This window comes from Syngnathoides biaculeatus, chromosome 15 (assembly GCF_019802595.1).
Source record: "Syngnathoides biaculeatus isolate LvHL_M chromosome 15, ASM1980259v1, whole genome shotgun sequence".
In the NCBI taxonomy this organism is placed as follows: domain Eukaryota; kingdom Metazoa; phylum Chordata; class Actinopteri; order Syngnathiformes; family Syngnathidae; genus Syngnathoides; species Syngnathoides biaculeatus.
The window spans coordinates 16328842-16343056 of NC_084654.1; the positions used below are offsets into that span (position 1 = coordinate 16328842).

Below are 14215 nucleotides of genomic sequence, written 5' to 3' on the forward strand. Positions count from 1 at the left end.
AGTCATGTGACTAGCGAAAATGGCAGCGCCCCTGAAAATTTGGAATTGTCGATAAAAAGCTTCTCAAAACACTATTGAATGAGAGAGGATTTAACATCACATTGTCAAAATAGAGTACATATTACATGACCTATTAGATACATTGTTCATGCAAACCTCTGGATTTCCCCTTTAATTGGACACTCTAAATTGTCCCTAGGTGTGAGTGTGGCTGTTTGTCTCTATGTGCCCTGCAACCAGTTCAGGGTTTACCCTGCCTCCTGCCCGTCGACAGCTGGGATAGCCGCGACGCTCATGAGGATAAGCGGTGAAGAAAATGGATGGGTGGATAGATAACCTAAAGAGAAGCTGATGTCATTTTCAGATTCACCAGTGCTAAACTGTCCTAAATCGGTTGAAAACCCCCCACCACCCTGAAAAAAAAAATTACAACCCAGTTTAATTTATGGAAATTTGACCCTGGACCAGAAGAATTTCCATTATTTCCTAAGGGGAAATGATTTCATCATAAGAAGAACTGTAACAGATGGTGTTTGACCTTGGACATTCCAGTGTGTGTAGAAACCGTCTTTTGTCCCAATACTTTCATCCACGCTGCGTATGCTCACTAGCCCACTTGTCGCTTCTGATCCTCATCCAATTTTCAGCGATGACTTTGTCACATAAAAGAAGTTCATCATTTTTGAAGCTATTAGCGGGCTTTTCATGACTCACACGCCCCTGCGTGCATCTATCAAATGATTTTCCCCTGCTCGCCCGAGTCTTGATTGCTTTATCGTGCTGTGAGCACGGGTTGTTTTATCGTCACCATGACAACTGCTTTCAAGAAGCGTTAGCAGACATGAAGCGAACCTTGAGCAAGTCACAATGATGGAAGGTGCAAGGAATGAACGCCGTGAGAGGATTCAGAGGAGGCATCAATGTGATTTTTAATCAATGAAGGCAACAATGGATGCGGATGCAGAGGATTATGAAGGTCAAATGTAGGGCGTTCTTGGTGAAGCGACCCCTAAAGCTGTTCCAAATACCAAACCTGTGTCAAAGCATCTGACAGCGGTGGTACGTCTGCGGGCAGCATGGGGAAATGCGCGCCGACAACAAGCTGGAGGCTTCTGGAGGCCGATGAGGAGAACGCCGAATTAGGCCCACGTCAGGCAAATTTCGCGCTAATAGCCGCTGTGACATTTGGTGTTGTTATTGCATGTGAAATTGAGAAATTACAAACGCCGTCGTCGGGTTTCCGTCTCGATGCACCTTCTCACGCTTAATATCGAAAGGTTAATAGACAATATGTAAATGGAGCCTCAAGGTGCAGGGAAAGCCCTCATTGATATTCCTGCAGGCTCGCCGCCAAGTCCAAGTCCACCCGTGTGGTGTTTTATTTTGATCTTTTTCCAAATGCAATGCGCATATAATACATACTAGGGATTTGTTGAGCAAATAATGTACTTGTATGCAAGTGTGTGACAGCCCAATCCCACTTTAAAGTTTGCCACACTGTTCTATCCTCCTTTTAACTTCTAGCATCTAAATCCCAATCTATTCTGCATTGTGAGAAAGGGCAAGTTCTTGACGCGCTGTCTTCCGCGTGGCGTGGCTTGTACACTCTGCATTTTAAAGCAGTTTGGGAGGAAACTGTGAGCTTGACCCCTCAGTGGGGGGGCCTTCAGTGGCAGAAAAGAACAAGACAGCTCATTGTTTCTTTTGTATATAATATATTCTTTTTTCCTCTGTGAAGGTCCAAGTGAAACTAAAAGGAGCCTTATTCCTACAAAGCCACTGCAAAGCCCATCAGAGAAAGGACAGCGCGAGGCAGGATGAACACGATGTCAGTCGAACACAAACAAAAGACATCGTAAATGCATGTGTAAACAAATTAAATGGAATAAATGTCTCTTTTGGGGTCTATTAAAATAAGAATAATGTGGCTCTTCATAATAATAAGCTGGGCAAAGAATTATTGAAACATTGACCAGTTGGACCTGTGCCTTCAAAATGTTAGAGAACCTTTCCGACTGGTAATCTTAAGCTCCGCCCCCAAAGCTACATTTGTATTGTCCCACAAGCTGCCAAAATGCTGACTGAACAGAACAGGTTTGAAGTTGATTCTTTATCGCGTATTACAGATAATATTGCGGTATGTTTTTTGGCTAATGCGTCAGACTTGTAGAAAGAGAGTTTGGAAAGAGAGGTCTAAACTATTTCATGCAAGGATATGTACGTGGAATTAAGATTTTTGACGGAGCAGGATGTAATGTCAGAGTTACAGCGACACGTTGGCGATCGATGCAAAAAAAGTTTGACGCCTCACAAACTTCATATTGAAATCCAACAGGATAAAATAGTGGAATTGTACTGCACATGTAAAGCAGGGTGAGTACATTTTACTTGGAAAGATCATGAGTAATATCATTGTAGTCTTTATAAGCGAGTTAGTTTCGATTTTCTACATGTAAACAATGGTGATTAACTCAGTCAGCACCAAAGTCATCAGATGAAAAAGTTTGACTTGGCTTATAATCGAACCAAGTTCTCTGTCTTAAAAGTCCGATGTGAGACAAATAGGCAAATAGACATTTCTCTTGCCTGACATCGCGCATTTACGTATCACTAACCCAACCCGTCGGCATAAAACATGAAACACTTCATTCGGCAGGTCAGTGATAAACCAACAAAGTGAAAGTTGTTTTCCTGCAATGTATAAAGCACTGATAATAATTAAATCATACTCAGAGAAGATACTTCTTCACTTAGCTTCGAACATACACTCTTGTATTTGTTGATATTGTCCGCATTTAGTTGTACATGCGCTCTTCCGCGAGTCTTAATCCATTGTAACGACTTCATCAACTGTGTTTTGGGTTTTGGAAAATGAATCAACTGGGCCCCTTGTAACCTAGCAGGATATTGTTCATCAGAATTGCACGTTCCCCAAGCGCATCTGAGGACCATTTTCTTCGTAATATTAACTTTTCCAAGCACACGCTGCTGACAACCAGCATTGCTTGTGGGACAATACGCCGAGAGGGGCGTGTCAAGCCAGGGGTTAAGACAATGCGGCTATCCGATTGGCTATTATCGTATGAGAGATTGACAGGTCGGAAAGGTCCATTGGAATTAAGTTCAGCTGTGAGTCTCGCCGCACATCGAGCGATGCGAATGAAAGCGTTGCACTTTCAGGCCACCATAGTTCAGTGGGCGGTGTTCCGTAATGTAGTTTTTATGAGAGGCCAGAGGTTTTCTGGCAATTCAAAATTCGAATGAATATCAAAGATATAATCGTCCATCAAAAATGCACATGAGCGTTCACAAAATAATAATAATATTTCCAGATTCTAAGCATATGCGAGACCCAGTTAGTAGCCGCAACAGGACCACGAAGCTGTACCAATGCAGTATATACAGTTAGTGCCCATCATTTTCATCCTTGACAACCAAAACCATACTTTGTGGTTTAATATGAAATAATACAGTACAGAATACCACATGAGGAGCATTAAAACCCGATACAGGGTCACAGTTTTTCCTTTACACTATACGGATGGATCTGGGCTTCACTTAATGAGTTGGTGAGCGGTGAAGAGTCGCCAATATCAAGTTATCAATTTGGATAAAGCTATGTTGATAGTGTGCCTTAATTGTTGTAAATCATCTTAGATTCATCCCGGAATTACAACCAACTTTTTGTCAGTAGTGTAAGTAAAGAGCCACAAGTTAAAGTAGTCGCACAATCAGACAATAAAAATGATGGTGCTGGATGTCTGGTCATATCTTGCATTGCTGTTGATGTCTAGCAACACATGGTTGTTACAGGGTTTTACTAATAAAGAAAATATTTTTCTTTCTATCCACGCATCCATTTTCTGTACTGCTCCCCCTCATGTCAATTAACCTACAATGCATGTTGTTTTATTTATAAAGTGGGAAGGAACCAGAGTGCCCACCCAGGCAAACAGAGAACATGCAAGCTACACACAGGGAGGGCCAGGATTTGAACTCCATTCCTCCAAACTGTGAGTCAGATGTGCCAACCATTCTTCCACCGCCCCACTCTTTCTATCCATTCAAAAGGAAAGTAATCAAATACCATAATTCCCGGCCTACAGAGCACACCTGGTTATAAGCCTCACCCAGTACATTTGTAAAGGAAATACCATTTGGTACATACACAAGCCGCAGCTGTGTAAAAGCCGCAAGTGCCCACATTGAAACACGAGATATTTACAAAGAAAGACGGTACAAAGGAACTTTAATGCTAGCGCCGCCATGCTAACGCTAATGCTAGCGCCGCGTTAACAGGGCCGGTTACAAAAAAAAACATATCAGTAAAAATCATGAGACATGGCAGTAACACGCTAGCGCAGCTCTAACAGAGCCGGACCAGTAAAAGTCACTTCCTCCGCACATATATTCCACCGGTCTCACTCTTACCTTTTCCGCTCGAGTGCCCCCTTGCGGCCGTTAGAAAAAAATGCACAAATTAGCCGCATCACTGCATAAACCGCAGGGTGGGAAGCGTGTGAAAACAGTCGCAGTTTATAGGCTGGAAAAATTACGGTACACTATCTTCACAATAATGCAGCCCTATGGGGGCACAAACCAGTGCAATCTGTAGGCCGGTCCCAAGCCCGGATAAATGCAGAGGGTTGCGTCAGGAAGGGCATCCGGCGTAAAAACTGTGCCAAACAAATATGAGCGTTCATCTAAAGAATCCCATACCGGATCGGTCGTGGCCCGGGTTAACAACGCCCGCCCCCGGCACTGCTAACCTGCAGGGCGTCGGTGGAAATTCAGCTACTGTGGGTCGAAGACAAAGAAGAGGAGGAAACCGGATGCAGCGTCAGAAGAAAAAGAGGAATGCACAGAGCCTACAACTGAGTGTAGGGACTTTGAATGTTGGGACTATGACAGGAAAAGCACAGGAGTTGGTTGACATGATGATTAGGAGAAAGGTTGATATTCTGTGCATCCAAGAGAGCAGGTGGAAAGGTAGTAAGGCTAGAAGTTTGGGAGCAGGGTTTAAATTATTCTACCACGGAGTAGATGGGAAGAGAAATGGAGTAGGGGTTATTTTAAAGGAAGAGCTGGCTAAGAATGTCTTGGAGGTGAAAAGAGTATCAGATCGAGTGATGAAACTAAAATTTGAAATTGAGGGTGTTATGTATAATGTGGTTAGCGGCTATGCACCACAGGTAGGATGTGACCTAGAGTTGAAAGAGAAATTCTGGAAGGAACTAGATGAAGTAGTTCTGAGCATCCCAGACAGGGAGAGAGTTGTGATTGGTGCAGATTGTAATGGACATATTGGTAAAGGAAACAGGGGCGATGAAGAAGTGATGGGTAAGTACGGCATCCAGGAAAGGAACTTTGAAGGGCAGATGGTGGTGGACTTTTCAAAAAGGATGGAGATGGCTGTAGTGAACACTTATTTCCAGAAGAGGGAGGAACATATAGTGACCTACAAGAGCGGAGGTACAACCACGCAGGTAGATTATATTTTGTGCAGACGATGTAATCTGAAGGAGGTTACTGACTGTAAAGTAGTGGTAGGGGAGAGTGTAGCTCGACAGCATAGGATGGTAGTATGTAGGATGATTCTGGTGGTGGGTAGGAGGATTAAGAAGACAAAGGTAGAGCAGAGAACCATGTGGTGGAAGCTGAGAAAGGAAGAATGTTGTGCGCCCTTCCGGAAACAGGTGAGACAGGCTCTCGATGGACAACCGAAGCTCCCGGAATACTGGACGACGACAGCCAAGGTGATCAGAGAGACAGGCAGGAGAGTACTTGGTGTGTCATCTGGTAGGAAAGGGGAGAAGGAGACTTGGTGGTGGAACCCCAAAATACAGGGATACTGAGAGGACTGAGGAGAGGCGAAAGGAGTACATCGAGATGCGACGTAGGGCAAAGGTAGAGGTGGCAAAGGCTAAACAAGAGGCATATGAAGACATATACATCAGGTTGGACACGAAAGAAGGAGAAAAGGATCTCTACAGGTTGGCCAGACAGAGGGATAGAGATGGGAAGGATGTGCAGGAGGTCAGGGTGATTAAGGATAGAGATAGAAATGTGTTGACTGGTGCCGGTAGTGTACTAAATAGATGGAAAGAATACTTTGAGAAGTTGATGAATGAAGAAAATGAGAGAGAAGGAAGAGTTGAAGAGGCAAGAGTGAAGGACCAGGAAGTGGAAATGATTACTAAGGGGGAAGTCAGAAAGGCACTACAAAGGATGAAAAATGGAAAGGCAGTTGGTCCTGATGACATACCGGTAGAGGTATGGAAGCAATTTGGAGAGATGGCTGTGGAGTTTTTGACCAACTTATTCAACAGAATACTAGCGGGCGAAAAGATGCCTGAAGAATGGAGGAAAAGTGTTCTAGTTCCCATTTTTAAGAACAAAGGGGATGTTCAGAGCTGTGGGAACTATAGAGGAATAAAGTTGATGAGCCACACAATGAAGTTATGGGAAAGAGTAGTGGAGGCTAGACTCAGGACAGAAGTAAGTATCTGCGAGCAACAGTGTGGTTTCATGCCTAGAAAGAGTACCACAGATGCATTATTTGCCTTGAGGATGCTCGTGGAAAAGTACAGAGAAGGTCAGAAGGAGCTACATTGTGTCTTTGTGGATCTAGAGAAAGCCTATGACAGAGTACCAAGAGAGGAACTGTGGTACTGCATGCGTAAGTCTAGTGTGGCAGAGAAGTATGTTAAAATAGTACAGGACATGTATGATGGCAGCAGAACAATGGTGAGGTGTGCCTTAGGTGTGACAGAGGAATTTAAGGTGGAGGTGGGACTGCATCAGGGATCAGCTCTGAGCCCCTTCCTGTTTGCAGTGGTAATGGATAGGCTGACAAATGAGGTTAGACTGGAATCCCCTTGGACCATGATGTTCGCAGATGATATTGTCATATGCAGTGAAAGCAGGGAGCATGCAGAGGAACAATTGGAAAGATGGAGACATGCACTGGAAAGGAGAGGAATGAAGATTAGCCGAAGTAAAACAGAATATATGTGCGTGAATGAGAAAAGTAGAGGGGGAAGAGTGAGGCTACAGGGAGAAGAGATAGCGAGGGTGGACGACTTCAAATACTTGGGGTCAACAATACAGAGCAATGGAGAGTGTGGTCAGGAAGTGAAGAAACGGGTCCAAGCAGGTTGGAACAGCTGGCGGAAGGTGTCTGGTGTGTTATGTGACAGAAGAGTCTCTGCTAGGATGAAGGGCAAAGTTTACAAAACAGTGGTGAGGCCAGCCATGATGTACGGATTAGAGACGGTGGCACTGAAGAAACAACAGGAAGCTGAACTGGAGGTGGCAGAAATGAAGATGTTGAGGTTCTCGCTCGGAGTGACCAGGTTGGATAGGATTAGAAATGCGCTCATTAGAGGGACGGCCAAAGCTGTATGTTTTGGAGACAAGATTCGAGAGAGCAGACTTCGATGGTTCGGACATGTTCAGAGGCGAGAGAGTGAGTATATTGGTAGAAGGATGCTGAGGATGGAGCTGCCAGGCAAAAGAACGAGAGGAAGACCAAAGAGAAGGTTTATGGATGTGGTGAGGGAAGACATGAAGGGCAGTTCGGGTTAGAGAGGAAGATGCAGGAGATAGGCTAAGATGGCAAAAGATGACACGCTGTGGCGACCCCTAACGGGACAAGCCGAAAGGAAAAGAAGACACTATCTTCACAATACAACTCGGTTACTGTTTTCTTGAAACCAGGTAAAACTAAAGTTATTGAATTACAATATAACTTTTCTGTGTTTGCTAAACATAAAATATATATGTGTGCATGTGTGTGTGCATGTGTGTGTGTACTGATGATAAAGATACGGCTAGGGTTGTTTGACCAATGCGACCAAGCAGAATCTGCTTTTTCCTCTCAAGGTGGCCATCATGGCTGCTCCTCTACAATGCCACACAAATCCATATAAGTAATTTTATGGCATTGTGCCTTTGGACGTGTGAGTGGCTGTGAAATGTGATACATTTCAACGGCGAGCTCCTTGTAGTGCAGCGTAGGCGCCACTGCAAGCGGAAACACGGGCAATGGCCTGTCGAGTAGGTCAAGGAAGCTGAGAGGTTTTTTTTCGTTAATTATTATTATTACTGTGTTCCTTTACAGCAAGCCCCATACAGCGTGTCCAATTGCATGATTCAAACAGGCAGCGGAATATAATATATTGTCTTCGTGGGCGACAAGTAGCGCTAATGTGAAGTGCCGGGGGTCTTTTAAAAGCACCTTTGGAGCACACGTGTGCATTGGAGCACGCGCTGCATAAACATGATGATTAATAAGATAAAATGTGCATTATGGGTGCCATCCATCGTACATGTTAGCCCCCGTTGTGGCTACATACTGTTTGACAAAGCAGAGAAGATATTAGGGCTTCTGTTTATACGCATTGATTTCAATTAGTCTTTTATTTTATTATTCATTTCCCAGGGAGAAGGCTTTATGCGTGGAAACGAGCTGATCAATCACCACAAAAACATGCACCAGATTGAATCCGGCGCAAACAAATGAGAGCATTGATGAGAAAAAAAAGTTAGTTTGACAGCCCTAAATGGTTCAATCTTCTTCCCTTCTTGGTTCGCTTAATAGATAACCTGCTGACTGATTCCGCCGCACGTCAAGGTCAATTGTTCTCACCTTGGTGGAGCAATTTATTTATAGCAGATGGGCCCGCGTGTTTTCAATTTCTGGTGATGAAAGCCACCGGGCCTTCCTGCCACCACCGTCGGGTAAAACTATAAAGCCGTTAACCAAAACTGCATTGAGTGCTGACATAGTTTATGACTCCATTAGCCATGTGTTGTGGCCATTAACATCGGCCTCCGTCCTTCACTCCATGCAAAGCAGCCAAGCAGCCCATTGGGCTAAGAGGAAGAAGCCACTGTTGTTAATCTATTTGTTCTCGGTACGCAATCACGCTGTGTTTGCCGGCGGAGGCACATAAAGGTGCACAAGCCAAAGGAGGAATTCCTTTGGATATGCAAAATAATATCAAGTGTCAAACAGAATCAAATGGATTCCAAGCATATGTGCACAAGATCCTACAAATTTTTTTAAAATAATTTAAAAGGGAATTCCGGTGGTTTGCATTAACATGACCTACGTGGCCGTATGTGACGTGTTACATGCCGTTCCAAACGCTCGATTACATGGGACGCCCTTGTGCCCAGCGCTGAGTTCTCAGATTTATCCTGATCTGATGAAGAAATAGCAGTATTGGTTGATCAGGAAGATGGAGGAATACTTCCATACAGATTTGAACCTGTGGCTGTAAATAATTCCACCGAGGCGTGAGCTGAGCTACGCCGAGCGGCGGAGCCGTGAGCTCGCGGGGGAGCGAGCGAGCTCCGCTGCTCGGCTGTAAATACTGTTGAATATTCGGATTGGTTCTTCGGGCGAGTCTGATGTGCTTGCTCCACCGAGCGGCGGAGCCGTGAGCCAGCTCCCCGGCCGTGCGAGCTCCAAGGCTCGGCGGGGAGCAAGCTCACGGCTCCGCCGCTCTGTATTGAAGTTTTCGTCCATCTTCCCGATCAATCGATACTGCTATTTCTTCATCGGATGGGGATAAATCCGAGAAATCAGCGCTGGGCATAATGGCGTCCCATTTAATCGAGTGTTTGGAACTGCATGTAACACGTCACATCCACCCACGTAGCTCATGTGTCTCACGAAAATGGCAGCACCCATGAAAATTCGTAATTGTCGGTAAAAATCTTCTCAAAACACTATTAAATGGGAGAGGATTTAACATCACATTGTCAAGATAGAGTACATACTGTATTACATGATCTATTGGATACATTGTTAATGCAAACCACTGGAATTCCCCTTTAAGCTTTGTTTTCTATTTCTGCAAAACCTTTCCATGAGCAAGCGTTGTCGGATTTTGAAGTATCCTTTGGTCTTATTTACACGAGACAGCCCCAGCACCAAGTTTCCCTGGCCATGACTAAGCAGCTGTAGGATGTTGTAGACCTGCCAGTTTCACAAAAGCGCTATCATATCAAAATCATTAGCTAACAGCGTTAACAGTGTAGTGATAGAGAGAGAGCTGAGTAGAATAGCCAAAAAGTTAAAGTATAAGGGAGTCCTCTTTGAATATCAGTATTTAGTGGCGGGAAAAAATGTTGAAGTAATTGGTAAGTTCCAATTATAGTTTGATATCATCAAACATATTTAAGGTTTCACTCAGTTTATCATGCATGTTCATGTTTATTTCTTGTGATGTCCTCACAAGACCCGACCCCAGTGCCAAGAAATCACCAGAGGCCCAGAAGTCCCTCCACCACACCTACCCGCTAGAGGCAAAGCACTCAGGCACACCGCAAGGATTCTAGGTTGGATGGGCCCAAAGGCACGTTCACCCTCGGCTCACCGCCCGTATAATTACTACTTTCCAGTTCAGTCGCACTTACCAAATCCCAGATTGGCAGATATAACCTTGGCTGCGCTGTCCTGGCGGTTTGCTCCGTTTAGGGCCGGGATAGGCTTGAAGACCTTGGTGCAACGCTGCAGGGCGGACGCAGCATGATGTTAGCTCGACGCATCAGCAAGCTGCAAAACTGCAGAATTGGTGCTCCATAAGTGTTTACACCTTTTATTCTAAAACTGAACATGATGGAAATCACATGTTCACATGGGTTGCTTGTCATACCGTTCACCCATAATAAAAATGACATCACAGTACAGTATATTGTTTCATTCAGTTTCTACTGACCAATTCATATTTGAAATGCAACCCTACAAAATCTGATATTTAGTGAAATAGCTTAGTTTGTCCACGATCTAAGGATGAAAATTTAAGAGGCATATTTTTGTTTATTGCTTGTATGGCGGTCTTTGAGCATAAATTCATATGACATACATAAGACCCTATCCTATCCAAAACCAGATTGCAAACTGTATATAAGTGTGATTTTGAAGTGAATCTCCCAAAATGGTCAACTGTGTGTGTGTGTGTGTGTGTGTGTGTGTGGTGTGTGTGTGTGTGTGTGTGTGTGTGTGTGTGTGTGTGTGTGTGTGTTGACATCATGAGCAGCCTTTTCTAGATGATCTAAGTTACTATCGCAAAGTTGTAAGCTGTCATGTGATACTGTTTCTCCGATGGAACAGACTACAAGGTTTTGTGAATACCACAAGCAAATGAGGGGCTCTGGAAAGTTTAATGAGGTTGCGCCATTGATAATAAAGCATCACAATGTCAATAGAAATAAAGAAAAATGCATTCCGTCTGTCTGGCGCGCTAACTCAGAAATTAGCTGCGTACCCAGAACAACTCATGGAACAGGCCAAAGAAATACTCATCTTTATTGCACAGCATTTCTGAGAAGAAAGAGATCAATCCGTGTGTGTGTGTGTGTGTGTTTGTGGAGGTCAAACATCACAATGCCAGACACACACGATAGCAGCCCACACATCTTATCTGTGTTACATTTGAAACCATAAGAAGCATGATATCAAAAGTGATCAGAAAATACGCACACATAGACAATCTGACTCACAACTGTGCAAAGCTTGAGACGGTTTCACAATGAGGATGCACCGCACGATCGAATGCAGGGGTGGAGAACCTCCTTCCTATCAGGGAACAGCCTTTTCATTGACTGAAGTCTGATACAACACTCCAACAAATGTTTATCTTCATCATATATTTTAATATTTTTTATAATATATATATATATATATATATATTATACTCATACATGTATGTATAAAATGGTTCAGCTGAGGTTTAAGTTGTTTTTAGAATTGCACGGCAGACTGGATGGAATGCTTTTGCGGGCCACATGTGGCCCACGAGTTATAGGTTTCCCACCCCTGATTTTAATACAATCCAATACAAGAGGTATACTAATAATTCTGCCTTTTTAGAAAAAAAAATGATGCAAACTCCTTTTTTTGACTAAGTGCGTATTATTGTGGTTGTGTACGACAAAACATATGCGTACACCCGCCACACTGCAATGCAAACCTCAACAATAAATAAATACAATTACTATTTCACATTAAGTGGAAATAGAATCTGCCCCTCAATGATTAAAGACAGCAAAATAAATAAAAGAATATACTCAATTTAAAAATAAAATTAATAAATAAAATAATATATTAAATTTAAAAAGTGTGAAATTAACACACAAAGCTGCACTTTACTATCTTTTTAAGGCAGTTTTTTTTTTATATGGATCTATTAGATTCTGCATTTTTTGGGGAGGGGGGGTGGCTTTTTGGTGTATTTTTATGCTTGACGACAACAGTCACCCTGCAATGGATGTCGGGTTTTTTTTTTGTTTTTTTTTTAGTACATGAATCTACTTTTTCCAAGTGCGTGATAGCAGCAATGTCATATCCAGTATAATAAATGAATCCGTGGATTCCCTCTGACAAGAATGTCTCTTTTTTTTCTCATCCTCTCCACCCGCCATGGCTTTGAATTGTTATTTATGGCCTCTGCTTGTATTGACAAAAAAAAATAATAATAATAATTTGAAGGGTCACCCTCTGCAGCATCTGAAGAGCACCAGTTTGTGGAAAGCTTTCTTGAAGTCCTCGTTGGACATGGTGTAAATGATGGGGTTGATGAGCGAGTTCAGGTAGCCCAGCCAGGTGAAGAAGTCAAAGAGCTCCTGGATGACGCAGGCGTCGCATGCGGCCACCACGAGCGTGTAGATGAAGAAGGGCAGCCAGCACACGATGTAGGCCCCCAGGATGATGCCGAGCGTCTTGGTGGCCTTCCTCTCTCTCGCCGCCGAGATGCGCTTCTTCTCCAGTGCCGCGTCCGACAGAGTCACCTTCACCTGGTTGTCGCTGGTCGACGAGTTGGTGTCGCTGCAGGACGGCGCGTCGTGCCTGCCGCCCTGCAAGGGGCTTGTGGAGGCGTTGGAGCCGGGGGAGCCCGTGGCCTGCAGGTACGCGGTGGTGAGCCTCTTGCCCGCCGCCTTCTTCTTCTTCTTGGGGGACTGCTTGAGAATGCGTTTGCGCGCCTCCACGTAGATGCGCCCGTAGAGGACGATGAGCAGCAGGGTGGGGATGTAAAAGGCGCCGAAGGTGGAGTAGATGGTGTAGAAGATGTGGTCCGTGTTGACGCTGCAGCTGGTCAGCTCGTCCGCCTTGACCTGCCTCCAGAAGAGCGGCGGCAGAGAGATGGAGATGGCGATCACCCAGGCGGTGGCCACCATGCCGGCCGCGCGCCCCGGCGTGCGCTTTTTCGAGTACTCCACCGCGTCCGTGATGGCCCAGTAGCGGTCCAGGGCGATGACGCACAGGTGGAGGATGGACGCCGTGCAGCAGGTTATGTCCGACGACAGCCACACGTCGCACACCACCTGGCCGAGCGTCCACTCGTGGATCACCGTGTACAGGACGCACACGGGCATGACCAGGATGGACACCAGCAGGTCGGTGACGGCCAGCGAGGCGATGAGGAAGTTGGCGGGCGTCTGGAGCTTCTTGGACTGGGAGATGGTGGCGATGACGAAGGCGTTGGACAGGCTGGTGGCCAACGTGATGGCGGAAAGGAGCGAGGCCAGCCCGATCTGGTAGGCGAGGCTGTGCGCGCCCCAGCCCGCCTCAGACGCGTCCTCGGGCTGGCTGATGTTGGAGGCGTTGACCGCCAAGACGCCCTCCATTACTTCTCCGGTCACTCTTGGCTCATATTCTCTGCCCGATCTCTCACGCTGCGGGGGGGAAATCCACACAAAGTCGCCTCCCGAACGCCATGGCACGAATCGTTCTGCTTTTTACTTGTAATCCACTACCCGCCGCGAGGAGAAAAGTTCTGCAGTCTTCATCGTGCCTGCGCGCCCCTCTGATGTGCTGCAGCTCCAGCGCGCGAGGCACATAATCCGCATGGAAGGTGAAAAGTTCTCCAGACGCGCACCTCCTTGGACGCCCGCGGAGGGTGACTGACGAGGCGAGCCTCAAATTGCGGCTTTTTATACGTTCTGTGACATCAACTGATGGCTCCACCAAGGGCCAGACTGTCCGCTGGGTCATAGCGCCCGCGAATCTTGTCACTTTGGTATGCCAATCACACCTCCAACGAGGTATCCGCATCTTGAGAAACGCTTAGCAGAGCCTTGTCGTGCAACATGAAATTTTTTAAAGCACAAAAATCATTCACGATGATGGGAAAAAAATAACTGTTTCAATGCTTAAATTTGATCCATAGTCTCCAGGTTGTTTTATTATTATTATGATTATTTG

General features: G+C 45.1%; 2 protein-coding genes across 2 annotated transcripts in view; one reads left to right on the forward strand and one right to left on the reverse strand.

Annotated features, from left to right (window-relative positions):
• The first annotated feature begins 3962 nt into the window (after positions 1-3962).
• nt5e (5'-nucleotidase, ecto (CD73)) overlaps positions 3963-14215 on the forward strand; it is a 41136-nt gene continuing 30883 nt past the window's right edge. Inside the window, exon 1 of the mRNA XM_061843972.1 lies at positions 3963-4013. The gene's annotated coding sequence lies outside the window, so the exon portion shown is untranslated. The remainder of the gene's footprint in view (positions 4014-14215) is intronic.
• On the reverse strand, positions 12224-13745 carry htr1b (5-hydroxytryptamine (serotonin) receptor 1B). The gene has a single exon (XM_061843892.1). The coding sequence runs from the start codon at positions 13636-13638 to the stop codon at positions 12505-12507; it is 1134 nt and encodes a 377-aa protein (XP_061699876.1). The 5' UTR covers positions 13639-13745; the 3' UTR covers positions 12224-12504.

Excerpts from the sequence above, each read along its gene's own strand:
- htr1b (XM_061843892.1), bottom strand. The coding sequence starts at position 13,638 with ATGGAGGGCGTCTTGGCGGTCAACGCCTCCAACATCAGCCAGCCCGAG.